Consider the following 24,510-nt stretch of genomic DNA (forward strand, 5'->3'; position numbering starts at 1 on the left):
ATTGGTTTCTAAGACTCTTCTCAAAACGTTGTTTTTAACTTTTTTGTTCTTTCTCTTGTATGGGGCCTGAAGCCATTCTGAGATGTCTTCCCACATGATACTCTTTTCCCTTTGGGGCCTCAATATACTTAACTTTTCCTTACTCTTTCCATCTCCCAAACGACTTACTGGCCCTGTCTGCAAAGCAACCGCATCCCAGAAAGAACACAAGACTTTGCATTTCCACTGTGAGGCCTTCATCACTCCGGCTCTTATTTTCATGTAGGCTTCTCTGAAGAGAATGGCGTTCTCCACAAAAGCTGAGTATTTTGGCACAGCCCCTCCTTCCCCTTCCCCAAATAACTGCAGGTTACACTGACTTCACCCTCTGGAGCAGTTTACAAAACTGGCCTCCACGTCTGATGTGACATGATAGTGATTCTTCAACAACAACAACAACAACAACAATGGACAGACAGACAGACAGAAAGGGAACTAAACTCCATAAGGAAAAGAGGACTGAGCAAATCACAAAATATCTGAAATCAGCCCAGAGTAAACTGATAGGTGATATCACCTAAAGAGAACTAGTAAATGTAAATCAACTAACACATATACAGCAAATGAATGCATTTAAAGATGATTTCCAGCTGAAATTATTTTTGTTTTGTTTTGTTTTGTTCCCAGAGACTAAATTTTTGTTAAACTTAATCCTTACTTTCTTCCCTCTCCAGCAGCAGAAACATCTGGTCGGTTTTAGATTCCCTTTGGATTTCCAACTTCAAAGGGAATTATAAAGAATAACAAATTCATGTACGGGCACTAAGAAAAATTAGAACAGCAGGAGAGGATGGTAAAATTGTCCTTATGTGACTGCTAGTGACAGGCGCCACAGGCAGACATCTGAGAAAGACAAAGGCAGGATCGTCGGTTGACAACTAGAGTTCCTGCAAGGGACTAAATCTCTGGCTACCAGCAAATAGACACAGGACCTTTAGTAATGCACACAGTTAGCTGCTATCTGCAAGGTCAGCAGTTTGAAACGACCAGCCACTCCACTAGAGTCAGGTGAGGCTTTATACTCTCATAAAGAGTGATAGTCTCAGAAAACCCACAAGGGTGGTTCTTTTCTGTCCTGTAAGGTTGTTATGAGTAGGAACTGACTCAATGGCAGAGAGTTGGGTTTTGGTGTTTGGAAATGACCATCCAAAAATTAAATAAGAGGAGTTGGAAGGCTAGAAAAAGGAATGGGTTCACATTTATATTGTCATCTTGTTTCAACTCACATTGACTTCAACTAAATATCCACTCATAGCAACCTTTTTATTATAAGGTAGCGCTGCTTCTTGGGTTTCATAGACTAAATTTTTACAGGAGCAGACAGCCTAATTTTTCTTCCAGGAAAGATGCTGGTGGGTTTGAACTACCCACCTTGAGGTTAGCAGCCCAATGCTCAATCCACAACACCACCAGGACTACTTAATCATCTACTAAGTATCGATAAGTTTGTTGAAAGAATAATTTGAAGATGTGTTAAGGATATACTTAGACTGTTGTTTTTTTTTTCCCTTTTCTGATTTGGTAAAACATGTCTGAGTTAGGATTCTACTAATGACTAGATACAGAAGTAACTTAAGGATTCTAAGATCTATTATTAGCTATATCATTAGAACTTATTGGACTTCCAAGGGCCTCAAAAAAAAACCCCAAAACAAATCCTCACTATTTCAGCCTTGCTTTGGATGCTAATTATAAAGGGAGACAGCAGTATAGAGGAACAGGTTGAAGTATGCTAGTGATACTTGTAGTTGTGCCACATTGTGCTTGGTATCACTTTATAGCACTGGATTTCTTCTCTGTCATTTTTTTTACTTGCAAAACTGAAACACACTTCCTAGTGTGCAGGCCTTGATGTAATCAAACAATGGAAAATGAGAACAGTTACAGTACAATTTTGCCACTGTAATTACCTCTGATAAACCGCTTCTCCTCATTCCTCTTTTATGTGCAGTGTGTATAGCAACAATAATAAAAGATAAACAAAGACACGATTAACCAATCAACTTGTTTGCAGACCAAGATAGAAAGAAATAGTCAAGGGCTAAAATGTCTTTAAATAATTGATTTCAAGAATCTTCAAACTTAGCATGTAGCATTTAGAGGAGAAAGGCCTCCACCCCACACACCTGTTTGGTTGATGCACAGCGGGCCATCGAAAAACCAGAAAGAAAATGATTTTTAACCAAAATGTGTAAGTCAACAGCACAAGAATAATGTTTTCACAGGGCAGGAGAAAACAAGGGGAACCGATTCTCTGCAGAGCCTAGGATATGATTTCCCAATGAAGCACACTCCCCCCAAAAGACCATCCCCAAAGCATGCACTTCAGGTCCTGGATAATGGCGGGAACACGAAGATTGCTCCTTGGCACTTCCTGTGCGGAAAAGCTGAACAAATCATCTGGAATGCCTCTACCTTGGGTGCGCGTATGTACACCTGTGACTGTGCACACATACTCACCGAGATGCAAATAGTATCCCTAGAAAGGATAATAATTCCCTACACAGTATCATGGCAAAGCATTGAGGATTCACCTGGGTATCGTGTATAATACACACACACACAGAGAGAATTCTGGGTAATCTTAGTCTTATTTTTAGAAAGTTCTTTATATTCTTGTATTGTATGGCATGAACCACATAGTCTAGGCACTACATATAAGAAAAGGAAGCAGAAAATGTGCCGTTATTATAACTGTTGTAGTTGTTGTGCACTGTCTATTCAATTCTACCTCAGAGTGATCATAGAGAACAGAGAACTACCCTCAAAGGGTTCCGAGGCTGAAATCCTGATGAGTCGATCATTAGGTCTTTTCTCCCACATATTTTGTTAATGTCGGTCTTGAAATAACCATCAGCTGTTTTAACACCTACATGCTATGGGTTATGGTAAATTATCTTTGCCCTTAAAAATAGTACATTGGCCAGTTCCTCCCAATCTTTCCTTGTGCCGTCTGTCTGAGTGCCTAGCTTTCAGATACATCCCTGACCTTTGGCTGACATTTTAATGATGGGGAGAGGGAGTAAGGATAGAAGATTTGGGGGAGAGGGAATAGGGATAGAAAAAAGAATATTGTATTGTTTACACCATACTGGCCATTTTTACAGATGTTTTCTTGGGATAATTTATTGCTTATAGTTATTTCTTTCCTTTTCCTTTTTTCCCCCTGATGTACTTTGTTGTACCAGCTTTGGCTGAAAATATTTTGTGTGCGTCCATACTGTAAACCCTTGTAATTTCCTAGAGATTTAGTGTGATGAAGAAGTTCTTTTCATTTTGTTTTCTTTCCCAAGGGTTAGACACGTCAATATTCTAGCTGCTCACTTTCGAGGCCAATGGAAAATGTGCTCCTAAGATTAAATAGACCTGAGTCACACATAAATTCAGTTTACACTGATGTTACATAGTGACACGCATCCTGAATTTCTGATGTGTGCAATACACCTGTTAGAGAACACATTGCTATTGAATGGACACTGACTTGCAATTCACCGGTAGTGAACGAGGACAAAACCCTAAATAGGATTTTCCATGGAGAAACTTAAGGAGCTCTAGGGGCACAGTTGTTGAGCATTTGGCTGCTAACTGGAAGGCTGCTGGTCAAATCCCCTATAGTCACTCTACAAGCAAGATGCGGCAGTTTGCTACCAGGAAAACGACAACTTCAAAACCCTAGGGTCACTATGAGTCAGACTCACACCAATGGCACCCAACAACAGCAGGAATCCTACTTTGCACAGCACATTCATCATCCCAGGGGCTGGTACTTCCAGGGAGGATCAGGTCAGAGTTACGCGGCCACACTTAGAATAAATCTGAGCAACAGATGCAGGCACCTAGGATGTGCCCTTCATTGCACAATAGACCACTTTCCTCCAGTTCCACTTCTCCAAGACATACAGCTTTGTTGCTTTGTTTTCAGTTACTCAATTACTATAAAATTCTACCCCTCTTCTCAGAGTTCCCGGAGTTACATATTCCCAAGTGTAAAACTTCCCTCTCTGCTAATAAGTTGTAAAAAATGATGAGCTTTTAAACCCTATGTCACCTTCAGTTTAAGCAGATGTACCATGTTCATAGATAGTCTGGAGTTCTAGTCAGAGCACTTGTTTTTTTTAACTTTAGATACAGGCATATAAACAATCATGAGTACAAGTAGCATTGCATAGATTGGCAGGAAAAGGTCATCTCAAGTTTGAATCATGTGAAAAAGAAAAGAACAACAACCAAAAAAAAGCCAAAGGAAGAAGAGTACCTACAAGAAATCTAGTCAAATCCTTGAAATGCATCTCAAGTCAACCAAATTGCCCTTGGGTTTACAACTTTTTGTAAGAATATTATAAACAGACTGATAAAGCCTTTTCATAATCAATCAGTATATCTTAGAAAATATTAAAGTCTGGTCCTCAGAGGAGAAAACGAAATTTTGTATACAAAGATTATAATAATTTATTTGACTATTTCTAACATCAACATATAAAACATCTTAATGCAATCAAAATATTGAAGGACAAAAAGCTTTATGTTGTCTGGGGCTTGCTTTAAAATCACATGAGTATATACATGAAGCACAATAAAACCATAACTGGATCATTGAGCAAGCTGGGTAATGGGTACATGGAGTTCGTTATATTATGTCTGAGTTTGCGCTCTCATGCCAACTCACACTGACGTCTTTTACACTAATAAACTGGAGAATATCTGTCTTGAAATTTTCTATTATTAAGAAAACCTTATAATATATACTAATTTGAAATTTCATTTATTTATTAATTATATTCCTGATTGACTTACTTTTTGTAAGCAAGGTACTATGGAAACATAAAAGTTAAAACAAAAACTCTCAATAATTACACTGTTAATCACTTAAATGAAGTAAGTGATATCTCTTTGGGAATAGTATTTATTTGTTTTAAATGACATTTATCGGGACTATGGAATTTTATGTAACATTCTTAGGTTAAAATTTAAAAGCAAGACACAAAATCACATAGAAAGTGATTGCAGCATGTTAAAAAATATATCCTCAGGGGGAAATGGAGAGGAAGGAAATCTATCAAACAGTTATTAATGACTCGGCTTAGATTATAGAAATAATTACGTTAATTTTTCTTCATTTTACTTCTATGTATTTTCCTAAATTATTTTAATGAGCATGTATCATTTTTAAATGAAAACAAATACTTATTCATTAAGGGATAAAAGTGCTCTCCTTTCCATTCACTAAAACAGAGAAACCGCAAACACACAAGCACTGCCCGGATAGTTTACATTTTCATAACTGGAAGTGAAATATACGCACAGGAAAAGAAACTTCAGTACAGATCTTATCTGACCATTGAAGCATAAAGCGCTTTCTGTGTGGGGGCCGGAGAGCGGTGAAGAACTGGCTCCTTTGCAAGCCAGGAAGAGTGTGAAATTCAGACCCTTTATGATGAGCTCAATCTGTGATGAATGCAAAGGGAGCAACACATTAAAGTGACCACATAAGCCTGTCCCATGAGCGCCTGACACTTAGCGTCACTGGAGTTTCTTTTGGCGCGGCATGATACGAAAAGCGGGAGAATGGGGAAGGGAAGGGAGTTTTGAGCCCAAAGGCGGGTGGATTTCATAGGAAAGACTGATATTTTCAGAGAGGGCTAGTTAGAAATAATGCTGCGGCAGTGGATGGGGAGTGTCCCTGTGAGAAAGCTAAGTGCATTACCTCCAAGAGATTATTTCCCCCATTTTATGCATATTCCTATAAAGTGAAGTCAAGGGTAACGTTTACAGGTTTGGATGGATATGATGTTCATGACTAAGCATGCCTGGCTGGAGCCGGGCAGGATACAGTCAGATGCTGGGCAGTCGCCATTGCCACGCTCCCCACTCCTCAGTATGTTTGCCGGGGCATTTCCGTGCAGGCCGACCTCCAGCAATGTAGCTCCCATGCCCCGAGCCGTCTAGAAGGCCACCCTAGTAACTCTTTGGAAATGCTACCTCTAAGAAAAGCACCTTGAGGTCTTTAGACTTCACATTGCTAAAGAGCACTTCCCCTTCCTTCTACGAGTGTGGGCAAGAACAACCATGTCTGATTTTAGGGGTCATCCAAATAAAGTATATGCACTTCAAACTTGAAGAATATCACAGACTACAAATAGTTATTCCTTTTCATTATTAAAAAAAAAAAATGTGTCGGTAGAGATTTTGTTGTCTGGTGTCAGAGAATCCAGGGTTCCACCTGGAAGACAGTTCTACACAATCTCACCGTAATGGCACCTGAGAAGTCCCTGGTTGGGGTAAAACCTTAACTCCCTCAGCTGTTAAGCTAAAGGGTGGAGGTTCTATGTACCAAGGGGGACCCAGAAGACAGCCCTGGTTGGTGATCTACTTCTGAAAAATTAGCCATTGAAAACCCGACGCAGCACAGTTCTATTCGAACACACTCTGGCTCACCATGAAAGAAGTCAACTCCACAGCAACTGGTACACTGGTCCATTCAGGAGTCTTCTTTGGAAATAAATACCTCTGGAAAGCTCTCCCAAACAAGTCCTTTGAATAATCCCACCTCTGTCTAGCAAAGTCATTCCAACATGTTTGTCAAGACCTTTGATAAACAGTTCTTGGAATCATGTTTCATAACCTTGATGGTTTTTGATACGGCAGATATACCCTTCATCACATTTCAAATATGTTCTGCTCAACTGTCTGTACTTGGGATGATGGTCTCTCCACAGTTTGGGGACTGAATAACTTCTGAGGTTAGCAGAAATACTTGACTTCTTGGGATCTCAATAATTTGGACGGTCTTTCAGAGATCACACAAGGTACTTACCAGACAGCAGTATCAGCAGGAGGACCCAGTTAGAGATGACGGAACATTCTGAAATGAAAAGAGCACCATAAATGCAGTGTTTATTTAATTGTATGACAGCCTAGTGATCATAGAAAGCAACCCCTTTTCCTCTCCCTTTGAGACACTGACTTACAACACTTACACAGGGTGCCTCCCTTGGGAAGTGAAAACAGGACTGTGCTCCGAGAAACTGGCTTTTCCAACCCTCTATTTGCCTGTTTACAACCCGGAGGCCTCTAACCAGTCACAACCAGTTGTGAGTGACTGGCTGCGCGTTTCTGCAATTCACTGTAGCTCGTGTTGAGAAAGTTATGCTTTATGGTTAATTATCCATGGTCTGCTTTAAAAAATAAATCAAACCATTGTGAACCACCAGGATTTGCAGCTCCATTTGAACTTCACTGTACTTTTGATTAAACATTTTATAAATAAAAACAAACTGGTTTCTCCTTGTTTTGGGTTGCTTATTCCTTGGGCTCAGGATATAAATATTGCGGCAGTGGTGGGTGCACAAGTTATGGATTATTTACCCGAGTTTCATGAGCTGTGAGTTACTGGCCTTATCATCTTACATGAGTATAATAAATGTATAGATTATATTCCAAGTCCTGAAAGACAAATGGAACAAGTGAACTGGAAATCTTTTAAAACCAAAACCTCTTATGCTAAGTCATAGAGCAACCAAACAACCCCCGAATTAACATTTTAAAAACTTCTACTATGGAATAACAAAATCCTCAAGTATTGTAGAATCCGCATTTTAAAAATTGCTTCCCTAACAAGCAGCGGTCCATCAATAATTCCATATGCCTTTATTTTCACCTGCTTTTATAATTTAGAATCCACAAGTGGTTTCCCCAGCGATCCGCCCCCACTCTCACCTTCATCACCAGAATGAAATCTTGAAAATGAATACCATGACTAATTTACACGAAAATTGATTTAGAAAGGTCAGGAATTACTCTACTACATCAAGGTAGAAAAACCCTACCTAAAAGTTTTTATAAAGTTTGTATATGGCCACCATTAGAGGACTTTTATAAATCAAGTAAATCTTAATAATTGTTTGGGGAAAAAAGACAAAGGCCAGGATTTCAAAGAACCCAGTGGCATAGTGCTGAGAAGTATGTTAGAAATACATATGAATATGCATGTGAAACTTTTGCATATGGAACTTCCCAAAACAGTTTGCCCCTAATTATGTTTTTCAAGGATCTAATGAGCTGTGGAGCATTGGCCACTAAAAAGAATCTCTAAGAAAGATATGGGGTCCTGGGTGATGCGAGCAATTAATACACTTAGCTGCTAACTTAAAGGTTAGAGCTTCAAATCCACCTAGAGGTGCCTTGGAAGCCTGGTCTGTCTCTGGTAGGCCACTTCCCCAAACTTCAGTCCCTATATTGGGTTGCTATGAGTTGGAATTGACTATGACAGCCAGCTGTTGGTCGGTCAGAAAAGATGTCCAGCTGCCTAATAGAATGTGCTACTTTTTATAAAGACAGAGGAGTTAAGGCAACAAGGGTTTTCCTGTAAAATGAGAGATCTGTCCGTTGCTGGAACTTGAAAGCTCTGTATCAGATTCAATCTTACCCTTGACTACTTTGCATGGCGTGCTGGTTACCTGCCTAAGCATAAGTCCCCAGCAGGTTCCTCCATAAGTCATTCAAACCTGGGAACGTTCTTATGCAGTGGCTGCTAGGGACCTGTACAAACAGAATGATCTTGCTTTAAGCAGAGGCTGAAGTTCTTGCTGCAACAGTTAAAATACCTCTTATTACTGCCAAAAGAGAGCAAAAGCAAATTAAAAGAGCTGTAAAGGACTTCTGAAAAAATCAGAAAAGATTTAAAAACTTTCCTTAACTTCTTGCGTGGCCCTTGGAGTAGAAAGGCTAGGTCTGCCAGCCCTTCCTGATTCTGGATCCCGCACTTTTACGTTGTCAGGTGCCACTATGTCGGCTTCCACACGTAGTGACCCATCTACTTACAGCAGAGCCAAACAGCGCCTGGTCTCAGTCCATGCTCACAGTTGCTATGCTATGGGGATCTCACATTACCAAGAAAAGTTAGCAGTTGTCTGTGCTCTAAGGGCTGTGATTGCAACAGAAAATGAGGGCAGAGCAGAATCAGTTGGTAAACATTGAACAATGAATGGTCAATCATGTCATCTATGTGTGAAAGTGTAAAAACCCATCCAAGGGAAGTGAAAGGGATTCTGAAAAGGCAAGCAAGGAAAAAAATTCTCTCCACTTCTTTTATGACCAGACCTATGCAATGTGGCTTTTTAATAGTTCTTTAAGATTGTGAATGAGGTGGGGTAAACACTTGCAGACCATCGAATATTTCCAACAATTTTTGAGAGCCAGGAATATGTTAACCTCCACCACAACAGAGCCCTCACTTTTCTTTTCAATCCAGGCAGCCGACTTAAAAGTGAGGATATTAAAAATGCTTTCCAGTACGTAGAAGTAGGCACTACAATTTAGTACTTGGTTATCATGATTGTGTTACAATTATCTCAAAAAACAAAACGAAACAAAACTCACCACCATCAAGTTAATTCTAACTCATAGTGAACCCACAGGAAAGAGTAGAACTGCCCTTATAGTTGCCCTGCCTGTCAATATTGAAGGAAGTAGGAAACCTCATCTTTCTTCCAATGAGCGACTGGTGCTTTTGAACTCATGAGGTTGTGGTTACCAGCCTGATGAAGAACCAACCCTGCCATCAGTATGGATTCCAGCAGAATTCAATTCAGTGAAAACTTAATCGGGTACATTCACCAAAAAAGTGCACGTATAAACCCAACCCTGCTGTAACAGATATAAAGGTGTACTTAGAAAACATGGATGGGATGCACTGGTTAAAGACTAGAACGTTCTGATGAATCCTCATGATTTTTCTACAAATGCGTGTGTCTGAGCCATAAATCATATTAAGGGAAAATGCTGCAAGGTAATGTATTTAGTGAGTGGCGAAACAGGGAGGGTAGAGGGAGAGTGGGTAGGAAAGACGGAACCGATTACAAGGAAGTATATGTGATGTGTGTATGGATTGTGATAAGAGTTGTATGAGCCCCTAATAAAATGATTTAAAAATATATATTTTTTTTATATATTTCTCTTATTTATAAAACACTATAGATATAATCAACATTGGTGTACAGAGTTATAGTAATTCCAATAATCTTGATCACCCATTCAGGCAATTAAAGCAGAGAAACCAGGCAAAACTCTCCTGGCTTTGGTTTCTATCTGTAAGTATCGACTTTTTCCAAACAGAAGGAATCTTGACTTGCGATAGCTAACATGTAAGAGTAAAGTTACACAAGTTATATAATAACCTGAAAAATTTTAAAAATCAAAGGAAAACAAACCTTGCTTCCTAGCTTCAGTGAAATTGAATGAGGCAATTTCATGTTTGTGACATCCAGAAGTAAAGTTGAACTTAAAAGAATCATGCTGATGCAAAATACAAGGGGTGAAGTCCCTCCACAGTTCCTACTCATATATCAATAACGGAAGCCCTCGTCTCTCCTATCTGTGTGCACCCTTACCATCAACCAGGGCTGCCAACACAACCACCTTCCACCTCTCCACATAGTGATCTTACCGTCCTACAGGAACACCCACAAGATCCAGAGCTGTGCTTCCAAATCCATTTTTTAACTAAGTGAGAAGGAGAAACTACACGGAAAGAATGAAACAGCTGATCAAAGGCCCTGCATCCTTGCTTATCTGATAAATGCCTGGTTCCTGAAGGACATCAACACAGGCCGTAAAGTAAAGCAAAATATTATCATAGGAAGGAAGGGCCGTTAACCAGCTTCTGGATCTCCTCAGTCTCCTCCCACTAATGCTGGCAAAGCAATGGCTCCTGGCTGGGGAGGTGTGAGAGGAGTGCAAAACGCGAGGGGAGAGACGGGCTTTTACCATCTCTGTGAAACTCGAAGAAAGGCAGTACAGCAAGTCCAAAAGGTGTTCCACGAGTAACCAAGTTAGAAAGGAGCATTCCAGAAAGTACACATTCTGAAGTAGAACTGTTTTGTTCTTAGGAGCTCTAGTCTATAGGGAATCCGAATGAAGTGTCTGCACGCTGCACTCTACCCTCTATCCATTTCCCCTTTCACTCAGGTTTTGTGCTTTGAATGGCCTTCATCAAGGGGTGGGGGTGGAAGGAGCTTTCCACACCTAACTCTCAATGTGAAAATCAAGAAGACAGGGCTTACATAACTGGCTTTTTATATAAATCAATATTACACCAGGATACATTTCAAATGAACACACACACACACACACACCCTTACCCTCTTTCTATTTTAAAATTATATGTTGTCATTTTCCGTAACATAATTATAAATGAAGTCAGGATTAAACACCTCAGAATTAGTTTAGTTTGATATTCCCTGGAAAATTCACCACCTCATGGAAGGTCACAAAGTCCTGTCTGAGAGTCAGTCAAGGCACCAACGATTATGGGATGTTTGGCTGCAGGCTAGGACAACTACAAATGCCCTGGATGTTAACTAACTCCCTTCTAAGCATTCTGCTAAAAAGGGGGAAAAAACTGTAAGTTTCCCCATCTGTTATTTCCTTTTGGCTGTAGAAAAGTAAAATTATGCAAGAGCTTTTGAATGTAAAGACTGTGTGTGCTTTTTCCCTTTTTGTCTCTGTGTACTGGGTATGTGATGTTGTGTAACTGAGCACAGAGTAGGCGGTTAGCGTTTACTATCGATTTACACTATGTCATCTAATGAATGTAGAACACTAAAGTGAAAAGAGCAGGAGGGGGAGGTGGAAAAAAAGGGAGGAAAAAGGGAGAAAGGAAGGGGAGGAAGAAAGAGCTTACCTGGAGAAACAATGCTAATGCCTGGGATAGCTTCATTCTTATTCCCTCTAGCTCTGACTTAGTTATTGTTCTGGTTTTAGAAAAATGGTCTTGAGCTGGTGACCCCCATATTCCAATCCCATCTCTAATGAGGCTTACTGGCAGGTGAACGTCTGAAAGTACTAATGTGTCAAATTACTTGAAAACAATTCCACTAAACTGTCAGGCTTCACCATATGCACCTATTTATCATTCTCTATGCATTGGTGCACCTGTATCTGTGACAGCCAATGCTATGGTCCAGCTAGTTTACCTAGCCCCAAATATTATCTGAAAGGCACACAGAGATAGCAGCATGTTTAAGAAAAATACATGTATATTGTATTTTATCCATCTCCCTTAGAAATGCCTAAGAAGGTATTTATAAATCTTATAATGAATTTCTTTGGGGAAATAAGGGTTGCAAATTATTAGGCTGAACAGCACAGCCTAACATAAAATAATAACAGATAAATGGACAAAATGAGGAAGCATCCTAAAATGAAGAACATTTGTAAGAGAGATTTGAATAATATCTTGCATCTGTAGTTAAAATTTAACTTCTGATAAGAATAAATATATCTATCCCCAATCCCACGAGACTACAATATGCTCCCCAGGCCATACAGTGGTGTCCCTGAGAGCCCAGCTTTCTGTCAGGGTAATGTTGATCCACTGGACCTTCCTGTAGCTGAGTCTCCACTTAAGCATGAGAAAAAGCATTAAGGTGAGAAAGAGCCAGCTAGAGAGTGAGGTAGAGAAATGCATTTCTGTAGTGAATGTGTGGTTTGCAGATGACAACTGGAACAAATTATAGGAAATCATCCAAAGGAGACAACAAGGGGCTGGGAATTCCTTTCTGATCATCCACAGATTTTTAGCATTTCACCCAATTAAGCCTGTTACATTTCTTAGGGCTATCAAGTCAAAGCAACCCTAGCTATGGACAACAGGTCCAGAGCTATTTTCACAACAGTTGCTGAGCTTCGGCTAATTGTTGCAGCTACTGTATAAAGCTATCACATTGAAGGGCTTCTCTTTTTCAGTGACCCTCTACTTTACTAAGTATACTATGCTAATAACATGCCCAAAGTGTAAGTCCTTGCTTTTAAGTAGTATTCTGGCCGTACTTATCCCAATCCAGATTTGTTTGTTTGCTTGTATATCCAACAGTCTTTGCCAACACCATAATGCAAACGAATCAATTCTTTTTGCCCTTCACATTTAGTGCCCAGCTTTTGCATGCATTTGAAAATACTAAGGCTAGAGTCCTTAGTCCTCAAAGTGACAAAGTGAGAACCTTACATTTTAAAGTGGTCTTTGTGTAGTAGATTAACTCAGAGCCAAACATCATTTGACTTCTTAGCTGTTATTTCCATGGGTGTTGATTGTGAAGTCAACTAAAATAACAACTTCAACATACGCTCTCCATTTATCCTCAGCTGTTAGTGGTCCAGTTGTGAAGATTTTTATCTTCTGCATGTTGAGTTATAATCCACATTGAAGGCTTTGATCTTCATTTTCAGGTGGTAATGTTGTGGTATCTGCCTTTAACTAGTGGACAGTGAATCTTCCTCTAATACGGATTCCAAATTCTTCTTCAGAAAGTCCAGCTTCATAGATCATTTGTTCTGTATACAGGTTGAATAAGTCAGTGAATAGCTACAGCCTGGAAACACACCTTTTCTGACTTTCAATCATGTAGTATTCCCTTATTCTGTTCATAGACCACCTCAGTCAATACAAAGGCTCAATAAGAGTACAAAGAAGTAATCTGGAATTCCCATTATCCATCTCCATCAGCAATGATATCCCTTGTTCCAAGTCCTATGCTAAATCTGACTTGAATAGTTGGCAGTTCTCTGTTGATGGACTACAGTAATTTTTAAAAAATTCTCTTCCACAATGTTTTACTTGCATGTGATATTAATGATATTGTTTAATAATTTCTGCATTCTCTTGGATGCATCATTTGGACTGGCCACAAACTTGGATCTCTGCCACTCAGTTGGCCAGCTAAATGTCTTTCAAATTTCTTGGCATACACTAGTAAGTGCTGCCAGTGCTGCTATCATTTGGTTGGGATATTTCAATCAGCAGTCCATCAATTCCTAAAGAATTGTTTTTCAACAACACCTTCAATGTAGCTTTGACTTCTTATTCCAATACCCTTTTTGTTAATACCTACCAATTATTTGTGGTAGTACCTCTTCCTTCCCAAGAGTGTTACTGGTATGTGTGTTTGTACTGTGGACAAGATAAAAAAGGAATGATGCCACAATGAATGTGTATAAAATTTATGTGTGGTGCTTCAGCAGAAATGTATTATTTTTTTCAGAACAAATATCCTTAGAGCTAGCGATAACAATAAAAGTCTAATTTGTAAGTCCAGCTAACATGTATCAATGTACCTACATGGCTAAAATTTTACTTGACCGTACTTTGCGAATCTTCTGTTCTGCTCCTCAGGTTAGAGCTGCTATTAACGTACGGTTATGATGCTGTGGGCAACCAATCACTTCACTTCATCTGCATGTGACAAGCACACACGATTTCTTGCTGAGGTCAGAGTTTTTATAGTTTTTGTTTCCGTGAAATTTTCAGGTGTTCTCACTACAATATAGTGTGGTATTGAGTATTTGCGAACCTATATCATTGGCTTTTTTCTTTAGAATAAAATACTAATTAAAGGAAAAGAAAATTAAATATTTAAAAAGCTCAGTTATTAATAATGCCTTAGCTAATAATGTTGTAATTCAATGTAGAGAGAGTTTATGAATTTTGGTGTTAGTATTAACATAACCCAAGAAATATTATTTAACCCACATACAACTATTTTTTATCACATACTAGTCTATGATTAAAATTGATACTAAACATTACTCAGGGTTCTTAATGGTCTAGTACTTAATGGTTCATGGGGGCCTTGACATCATGGGTTACTAATGGATAATATCTACCCTGGTGACATCAATGTTCCTTTCACCGTCTTTTGCTATTTCCTGCATTATTCAATATTTCCCCCATAGTATCCTTTAATATGTACTGGAACTCAAGGCTGGAAGTTTTTCTTCAATTCTCTCAACTTGAGAAATATTTGAGTATGTACTTCCCTTTTGGTTTCTAACTGAAGTTCTTTGCACCTTTCATTATAGCACTTTACTTTGTTTTCTCAAGACACTTTTTAAATCTTCTGTTCAGCTTTTTCACTCCATCACTTCTTCCATTCACTTTAGCTACTTGATGCGCAAGAACAAGTTTCAGAGTCTCTACTGACAACGATTTTGTTCTTTTATTTCTTTCCTTTTTCCTGGCTGTTTTCTTTCATCATGCATAATGTCCCTGATGTCATCTCACAACGTGCTTGCTCTTCAGTCATTAGTGTTCAATGCAGTCAATCTGTTTTACCTTGAGAAGATTAAATAGGCACTCACCTTATCCGTTTCCTCCCCCGGGATGCTTTAAGAGATAGATGGCTGTATACACCTAGCAAAGTGCTTGGCGTGCTCCTTATGCTCTGTAAATGATCGGCAAACAGCAGAACGTGGCAAAAACTATTTTAAAAGAATACTTGAACGGCTTCAGAAAAAATATACTATTTCTTCCCTCTATTTTTAGGCTCTCTCCTTTATCTACAAAAAATAATGATGTAAGGGAAATATCTGGCAGTTATTTGGGGTCAGTTGGCTTCAGTTCCACATTATTAGAAAAAAGCTTAACAAAAATTATAATATTGATAAAATCAGAAAAGTTTTATGTTCATTTCCACCAGCCTTTTGAACTATTTTTCATTTTAGTCATGGGTACAGAAAAGTCCATTTGAATTCCCACGGACACATTCTAAAGGAAAAGTCATGGGATATCAACATAATTCATCTTTTAAAAATATTGAGCAGAATGTAACCATTTAGTAATGGGAGAAAGATGGTATTTTTTTTCCTTGAAGGGCAAGTCAGGTTGAGTTTTGATTAGGTTATGCAAATTTATATTAATAGAAGGGCAACCAAGAATGTTCTGATTTCCATTGACTTAGTTAAATAGAAGTTTCATGAGAGAAAAATAAATTCTGGAATAGAATGTCAGAAATGCCATATTTTAGTTAATTGGAGAATGAGACCTTTAGAGAAAGAATTGCAACTACAATCTTTCAAAAATTTCCGTTGAAGAGTCAATCAAAAGCACGTTGGGTAGTGGTGACCATATTACTTGGAAGGTAATCACATGCGTTGGACCTGTTGTCAGGAGAGACCAGTCCATGGAGAGAAATATCGTGCTTGGTAAATGGGAGGGGCAGAGAAAAAGGAGAAGACATTTGACAAGACGGAATGACACCGTGGCTGCACAGATGGGCACAAACATAAGAGCAAAGGTGAGGATGGCCCGGGACGACTGCGCAGTGTTTCCTTCTGTTGTGCACAGGGCTGCTATGAGTTGGAACTGACTCAAAGGCCTGAAGACTCTGGCAGCAATGCCCCTGCTATTCAGAGACCCTTCTCATGTCCAAGTTCTCCTTTAATCTTTTCAGACTTTAGTATGAAACACATTCTGACTTTCACGCTTCTGTAACTGAGAGAGTGTGGCCATTAGCATTATGCCATTACATTTCTCTGGAGCCTCTTCTACAGGATGATCTGCTTCAAAATATCTTCTTTGTGAAATGGAGATCATTCTCAAAATATGTTATTTGTGAAGTGAACCTCATGAGGGCTTGCTGTCTGCCATTGACTAATTATTTGTAACGTCAGGCCCAAAGGCTGTCCGTTCAAACTCATTCAGTAGTAGCAGGAAAGACAAGGCCTGGCAACCAGCTTCCACTAAGGTTACAGACAAGGAGCCCCATTCTTCATTGATGAAGATACAGCAGTCTACAGAGAGAGTGTCAACATGCTATCAGGAAGCCTATCAATATTGTTTACCCTTTGTTTGTTATTGCAGGTCTTCAAATATATATCTATACACCAAAGACTTATTTATTGTATCCCCACTCTTTTTTCAGTTTGCTGCACTGTCATTAGATCTGTGTTGATATGTTGCTGGAAGCTATGCCATTAATACTGTCCAATACCAGAGAGCATCATCCCTGGCGAACAAGTTTCAGCAGAGTTTCCATACTGAGAACAGACTAGGAAGAAGGAAGGGGTGGTCCACTTCTGAGATACTAGCCACAGAAAACCTTATGAAAAACGGTAAAACACTGTCTGTCAAAGTGTCAGAAACTGAGTGCCCATAATTTAGAAAGCACTCAAAATATGACTGGAAAAGACTACCTCCTCAAAGCAGAGTCAGTCTCTTTTTTTTTAATCAGTTTATTGGGGCCTCTTACAGCTCTTATGACATTCCATACATCAATTGTATGAAGCGTATTTGTACATAGGTTGCCATCATCATTTCCAAAACATTTTCTATTTGAGCCCTTGGTATAAGCTCCTCTTCCCCCCCCCCCACCCTTGTGAATCCTCGATCAATTATATATAGTTATTATTTCATATCTTATACTGTCCGTTGTCTCCCTTCACCGACATTTCTGTTATTAATCCTCTTCTGGTGGGGTTGGGGGCTATATATCCAACCTTGTAATGGGTTCCCCCTTTTTCTCCCCCTCCACCCCCTAACCTCATGATATCACTACTCCCACTACTGTTCCAAAGGGGTTTATATGTCCTGAATTCTCTGTGTAGAGAGCTCTTCTCTGTACAAATGTGTGTTCTCTGGTCTAGCAAGATTTGTAGGGTAGAACTGAGTCATGGTAGTGGGGGTGGGGTGGGGAAGCATTAAGGAACTAGAGGAAGATGTGTGATTCGTTGGTGCTAAACGACACCTTGGTTGAATCATCCCTTCCTTATAACCCTTCCATGAGGGGATATCCAATTGTCCACAGATGGGCTTTGGTCTCTACTACAACTCCCACTTGTTTGCATTGATATAGTTGTTTGTCTTGGATCTTTCGATACCTGAGACCTGATCCAGTGGACACCTCATGATCACACAGGCTGGCATGCTTCTTCCATGGGGGTCTATTTGCTTCCCTGCCAGATGGCTGCTTGTTTAACCTCAAGCCTTTAAGACAGCAGGCGCTGTATCTTTTGATAGCCGGCACTATCCGCTCCCTTTACCACATTTGTCTATGCACCCATTTTGTCTTCGGCGATCATGTCGGGAAGGTGAGTATCAAAGAGAAGCACAGTCAATCTTAATGACACAGGAGGAGCAAAAACTTTGTGGACTTTCAATTGGTAAAGGAAACTATTTAAAATGAGAAGAAACAGCTGCAAGCATTCACCAATAATCAGAAGATAGACTGTGCTGATTCATACTGAAGTATAAATCTAGGAAAATTAGAAGTCAACAAAAATGAAATAGAATGCATAAAGTTAGTGCAGCCTGAGTGAGCTGAAATGACCTGATACTGGCCATTTTGAATCAGACAAATTGAAAGGAAAATTTGAAGATAAATGACACTGCATTCATCATCAAAAAGACCATTTAAAGATCTATGTTGAAGTATAATACTTTTTGTGGTAGGATAGTATCAATATGCCTACAAAGAAGACACGCTACTATAAATAGTATTCAAATTTGTGAAGGAACCACTAAACCCAGTTATGAAAATATTGAATTGTACAAGCTTCTTCAGGCTGACATTGATCAAACCTGCATGCAATCAAAGTGCATTGGACTGTGAAAGGTGGAAACAAAGCTGAAGAAACCAAAACTCCAAACTCATGACCAGCAAGTCGATGCGCACTCATAGCGGCCCTAGAAGACAGGTTGAACTGCCCCTGGGAATTTCCGAGACTGCAACTCTTAGCAGGCACAGAAAGCCCCATCTTTCTCTCGTGGTTTCGAACTGCTGACTTTGAAGTTAGCAGCCCAACATATAACCACTACACTACCAGAAAAAGTTCTCTGAATAGTAAGGACAATGCTGCCAGAGTCACTGTAATTAACATTGTGTCGGTGGTGTTTCCATTATAAATCTTACTCTTATGGGGTTTAGAATTCAGCAAAATGATTGGTTCCAGGATGAAATACAACATCAAATATCTTGGAGTTGGAGGGCGGTTGATCCCCCTGCTTTATTTCTTAGAAATGAAAACATAAGCACTCTCCAGACATTTCAGTAATTTTGTACTCTGACTCTACAACTTTCCCTTAAAAGGGTAGATGTTAACGATGAGTTAAATTTAAAGTGAGCTAAGTTAAGTAACCCCCACTATTGATTGAAGGATATGAAATTGATATATGATCCTCTTAATGAGGTGCTACTATTTTAAAAGCTCTGCTGAATGAAAAGACTATAGTCTTCCACCTAAAGAAAATGAAAACTCTTCACCGCTAAACAAAAGTCTCCAAAATCATGGTAAACAGGTATGCCGGAAGCACAGTCAGAATGCTTCCCAGAAGGAAGGACAGCGAGACTTTTTATTACGTACTTTCGTCCTGTCAGCAGGAAGGGTGCGGCTGTAGAGAAGGACTTCATGCTTGGTAGAGGAGGGGGTCAGCAAAAAACAGAAAGATCCTCAAAGTGCTGTATTTAGACAGTGGCTACACCAATGGGCTGGCGCATAGCAATGATTACAAGAATGGTTCAGAACTGGGCAGTGTTTATATCTGTTGTACATAGGGCCACCACAAATTGGAATTGACTTCAGTGCCCCCAACAACATGTGCATAACACAGATACATACGAGGGAGTACCCCCCCAAATGGAATTGAAGTGGGTGGAGAGGAGCTTTGGTACCAAGCATTTTCTCCCCCCTAGGCGAGCATCCAGCAACTCACTCTGAGTAACTGCACTCAGTGGTGTCACCTGGGAAGGTTCTCTCTGGTCACTGGATCTTTTCTTAATAGCAGTTTTGCTCCAATCTCGCTTTTTGTGATGGGCGATTTAAGAGAACAGCATGCGACTACAATTTTGCTTCCTACTCAAATAAATGCCACAGAAACTGTTGTGATGTTGAACCCAGTTTACAAGGCCCGCGCTATGGGCAAAACCGCGTGTATGAGTGGTTTTCTCATTTCAAAGAAGGCATAATGTCTGTGCATGACAAACCTCGTTTTGGACATCCATCAACTTCCCAAATGGACGAAAATGCCAACTCGTAGTGCACTTGGAGTTCATTCCACCAGGTCAGAGTGTTAATCAAGCTTTCCATTTAGAGATTCTGAAAAGATTGCTTAACAGTGTGTGACAAAAAAGGCCTGATTTGTGGCAGACGGGGCCTCGTTTTGCCTCCACGACAATGCACCTGATCACGCAGCAATCCCAGTGTGCTGATTTTGGCAAAAAAACAAAAAAACCACCCAGCATGCCTCTTGCCCCATGCCCCTTCCTCACCTGACCTCACTCGGTGTGACTTTTGTTTCCTCGAACACAGAGGGACATGAGGACAGAGATCTGACGACATAGGAAGTGAAGGACAAAGATGGGGAAGGTGCTGCCAGCCATCCGAACAGATGACTTCGAAAAATGTTTCCAGGAATGGAATCACCTATTTGACAAATGTACTAAATGTAATGGAGAGTACTTTGAAGATGATAAGGTGGTTTTATGAAAAAATTAAATAAATAAATACAAAACGTTGGGGAAAATATCCTGCTTTCTTAGGGGGTAGTTACCCCCTCGTATTTCATTCGACACCCTTGATGTAAGGGTGTTTCAGCTATACTGTGTTGAAACGTCTTCTATTCCTCTTATTATCTCTTTTCCTCTCTTTTGCAGGAAAAAAAACACAACTTATGATTAGAGGAGGCAGGAACTCCTGATGATTTTCTTAGACGTCCTACCTCACAAGTTGAGTCCCAGTGTGGGAAGCAGATAAGAACCCCCTTTGTTTCTGCTTTCTCTAGCATTGGCTACAATGGCTAATGGCTACAGTATTGAGGAAGATGGAGGAGGAAATCTTGGCTCTACACGTAAACTAATAGACCATAAGGTAGGTGTCATGCATTGCGTGCGTTCTGCGTGCACTCAATATTCTTGGGTGGCATGTTCTTTTCTTTTTCTTTCTTTTTTGGATATTCAAAGGAACCCTGTGAAGTAAGTAGTGTTGGCCTAAATTTTACAGATTTGCAACCTGGTTATAGAGCAGTAAGCTAAACGAAGGGCACAGACTCAGGGATCCTAGATGGGGTTTCTGTCACTGTCAGTCTTTACAGCCAGATACCCTCCCCTGTCTCCTGTGGAGCTAATGAAAACGCCGTGAAGGTGAGGTGTGAATCAGGGTCTCTTTCACAGCAAGGCCGACTTGCTTTATAATCTGCCATAATGCCAGGAGGCAAAAAATGTCTCAGCTCATGATGATAGCCACTTGCACGCTTTAAGAAGTAGGTTAAAAATGGTGAACAAATCCTGAATAGAGACAGGTGTTTGCTTCACTCTTGTCTCTGAATAATCCCTGTGTATTCAAATGCAAATATATAAATGTATATTATGAGAAAAGAGGGGATATCCTTTGTTTTTGGTAAAAGAATATATAATTTCCCAGGAAAGTTTAATTCAGACTATATATTTGAGCATTTATAAAATTCCTTTAAGTATTTGTACTAGATAAAAGTTAAAACATATAATACATGTAAAATCAGATGATTAATACAACATTCAAAAACTTTAATTTCTGTGTGTAAACACTATTGTTTTTCTCCTTGCTAAAATTTCTGGTTATTTCTGCAAAGTACTTTACAAAAGCTAAATGGTAAGTAAATATGTTAAGTTAGGAGAAAGGGAAAGAATCAAAAGGCAAGAAAAAAGAAGATAGTGTTGTGTATATATATATATATATATATATTTGAAAACATAAAGGAGTTACTATGTTAATTTGGCAAATGATTATTTTTCAAAGATCTACTTTTATATGTAGAGATTATTTTGTACGTGGCTATTTTATAAATCAATACTTGTTTAAGAGAATATTAGAGCTTATCAGGAAAATAAAATCTTTGAAGTCTACAGCACTATAGAATTTACCAGTTTTACATTTTGCTATAAGACATTCTTTTAAAATAATTTTTATAGTGAGATGTTCACTCCTTTTTAACATACAAAATGTAATTAAATGTAATCTTTCACAGCTGTATTAGTGTGTGTTATGAGCTAACTACAAAAGATCACCGGGGCATTGCTCTTTGATTCTTTGCATTTTAAAAATTACATTTTGCTGAAGAATTTAATGTCAAAGTGAGTGTAGCCCAACGGAACTAGCAGCTCTTGGTGTCACGAATGCATTCTTCTACTTTTAAGGAGGAATTATTGCTTTGCCTTCCTCTCGTTTTTTCTTCAACTCTTACGTTGGAATGGGAGCAAGACGGAGGCAACCTCAACTCTTGGTTTAGAAAGAGTACAACAAAGAAGAAACATCTTCTGAGCCCTCTTCTCATTCTCCTGTTTGGAAAAGCAATCGGAAACCAAGCAACAGAGAGAGCAACAATATCTTGTACATGCTCCTGGTACTGGGAGAAAACAGCATATACATGGTAGCAAGGGTTTCTTCAAGTTTCAGCTTCTCTGAATGTGCTTACAACAAAATCTAAGGAGACCTGATCTCTGCGTAAGGGAATAAGAGTACATGAGTTTGGGGCAGTAAAGTGGAGGTACTCTTATCAAATAGTATTTAAGTACATGATCGTGACCATGATATAACTTGCAACATTAAATAATAAAATTTACCCAGTTAACCCAAACCAGCTAAAAATAACTCACAGCACCCTCCCCACTTCAACAAAACAAAATATAACAAAAACTCACAACCACTTATTTTGACACAAAAGTAATAGATGAACGCCCAGTGTTCACTCATACAACACACTCTCTAAACATAATTACAAGTGTGTCCACGACAATGACTCAACAATGGTGCCTTGTGCTCCAGGTAATTTTCACTAACAACTTCGGAGGGACATGTGAAAAATAATGTAGAAGGAAACAAACTCATTTGTTCACACCTAGAAATAAGAGAGAGCTGCCAATCACAGCCTCCAGATAGGAGGGATAGAGGTGCCATCTTCCCAGGATCAGAATAGACGTTCTTATCTTATTTGTCATTTTTTGTTGCTGGTAATTTTAGGAAAGGTGACATACAGGTATACTTAAAGCATCACCTTATCTAGCATCCAAAACTTTTATAAATCAAACAATTACAAGTAATAAATCTTAATTGCTCTTCAAAGTTAAAAGAAAGGTTATCGTCTTACCTTACAGTGTTTTTTTCTGACCTGACAATCTCATTCAGCCAATAATTTCAATGTCAGCCTCTGATTTTCAACTCTTTCAGCACAAAGATTTCAGGCAATAAGGAAATGGAGCTGCTCTGCGTGCTTTCACTCTATTTAATGTCTATATTTATATGCTTATGCTTCTATTTAGATCTATATTTATCTGCTTTATCTGCCTACAGTGCATCTGTTTCTCATTCACACAGACATATATTTATATATATACACACATACTGTATATATATATATATATATATATGCTATATATAAACACACATAGCCAAAAAAATGTATGAATGTATGCTAGTGTGCTTACTTCAACAAGCATGAAGGTGCAGAAATACTCAGACACATGATAAATATACGAAGAACATAAATGTGCACGTAAACAGAGACGCACAAGGGAAAGCATATCTGAACAGCCCTGTCGGTGATACTTGGCTGTTGGCCTTTAAGATTCACACATTGTTGAGTGACACAGTCATGCACTGCTCTGGGAAGGAGAGACACTTCTTAAGACAAAACGACATAACTAAATCAACAGAGATCATTTAATGCAACACACTCATTTCACAGAGGAGAAATTGAGACACTGAAAGGCTAATAGCAAAGAATCCATAGCTCTGCAGTGGTTTAGTTGGAAGCAGAATCCCGTTCTGCACCTTCCAGAATCTAGGCCAATGTCCTCCCATTGTGTTGAATGTAAAGGATAAAAACCATCATTCTCAAATTCAGTATCATAATCTGCTAATTGCCACTCTTCTATGTTTCCCTTTCCTTGTATCACGGAAGGCTAAGCAAGTAGCATTCATTACGGTAGGTCAGTTTTCTGAGTATTTAGTCTACAACATTGTTGTTGTAGGTTGTCAAGTCAATTCCGAGGCATTGTGACTCCACAGGACAGAGGAGAATGGCCTCAGAAGGGTACCCGTCTTAGGCTGAAAACTGGAGAGAAGCAGACAGTCAGCACTTTTCTGCTACAGTCACTCTCGGGCTCAAACCACTGACCTATGGGTGCACAGCCTAGTGTTTAGTTGTGTCACCAGGGTTTCATCTCTACAAAGTAGGTCATATTATTCATATCCATTTTACAGATACAAAAATTGAAACTACACAGCAAGTAAACCAAAAATACTGAGTTCTCATGATATTACAAAGTCTGTGCTTTCTCCAGTAAAAATCTATTCATTCCCATTTCACAGATAAGAACTATTGAATGGTATGATATGTAGATGAAGAGCCAATAAAACTATTTAAAAAACTAAAAGTATATATCTGAGGCTTGGTGAGTAACATAATTCACTTGAAACTACATAGAAAGTAAGCAAAATAACTGAGCTTTCATATTTTAAGGTGCATGTTTTCCCCAGTAAAAATTACAATGTCCTCCTTAATAAATACCTGAGTGTCATACTATAGCTACCACCACTATAGACTAAGCACCATTTAAATCTAATTATCTGGTCTGGTTCAGGCTACGTCTGGAGCCTAAAGCAAAGGTTCTCCCAAAGTGAGGGGAAAAATGAAGGGAATTGAACGGGAGATGGTCCAGTATTGCTACA

General features: G+C 39.2%; 2 protein-coding genes across 2 annotated transcripts in view; one reads left to right on the forward strand and one right to left on the reverse strand.

The window, feature by feature from the left end:
• Positions 1-11,809, reverse strand: part of ZBTB20 (zinc finger and BTB domain containing 20) — a 428,724-nt gene extending 416,915 nt beyond the window's left edge. Inside the window, exons 1-2 of the mRNA XM_004706412.3 lie at positions 11,720-11,809; positions 6,854-6,901 (exon numbers count right to left, since the gene is read on the reverse strand). The gene's annotated coding sequence lies outside the window, so the exon portion shown is untranslated. The remainder of the gene's footprint in view (positions 1-6,853; positions 6,902-11,719) is intronic.
• LOC123521237 (high mobility group nucleosome-binding domain-containing protein 5-like) overlaps positions 1-20,837 on the forward strand; it is a 67,410-nt gene extending 46,573 nt beyond the window's left edge. Inside the window, 2 exon segments of the mRNA XM_045286154.1 lie at positions 20,588-20,673; positions 20,766-20,837. Coding sequence (XP_045142089.1) covers positions 20,588-20,673; positions 20,766-20,837 — 158 coding nt within the window.
• Positions 20,838-24,510: the final 3,673 nt, after the last annotated feature.

The sequence above is a fragment of the Echinops telfairi genome, unplaced genomic scaffold (genome assembly GCF_000313985.2).
Source record: "Echinops telfairi isolate 266 unplaced genomic scaffold, ASM31398v2 ScPeMD7_6;HRSCAF=24_0, whole genome shotgun sequence".
NCBI classification, from domain to species: domain Eukaryota; kingdom Metazoa; phylum Chordata; class Mammalia; order Afrosoricida; family Tenrecidae; genus Echinops; species Echinops telfairi.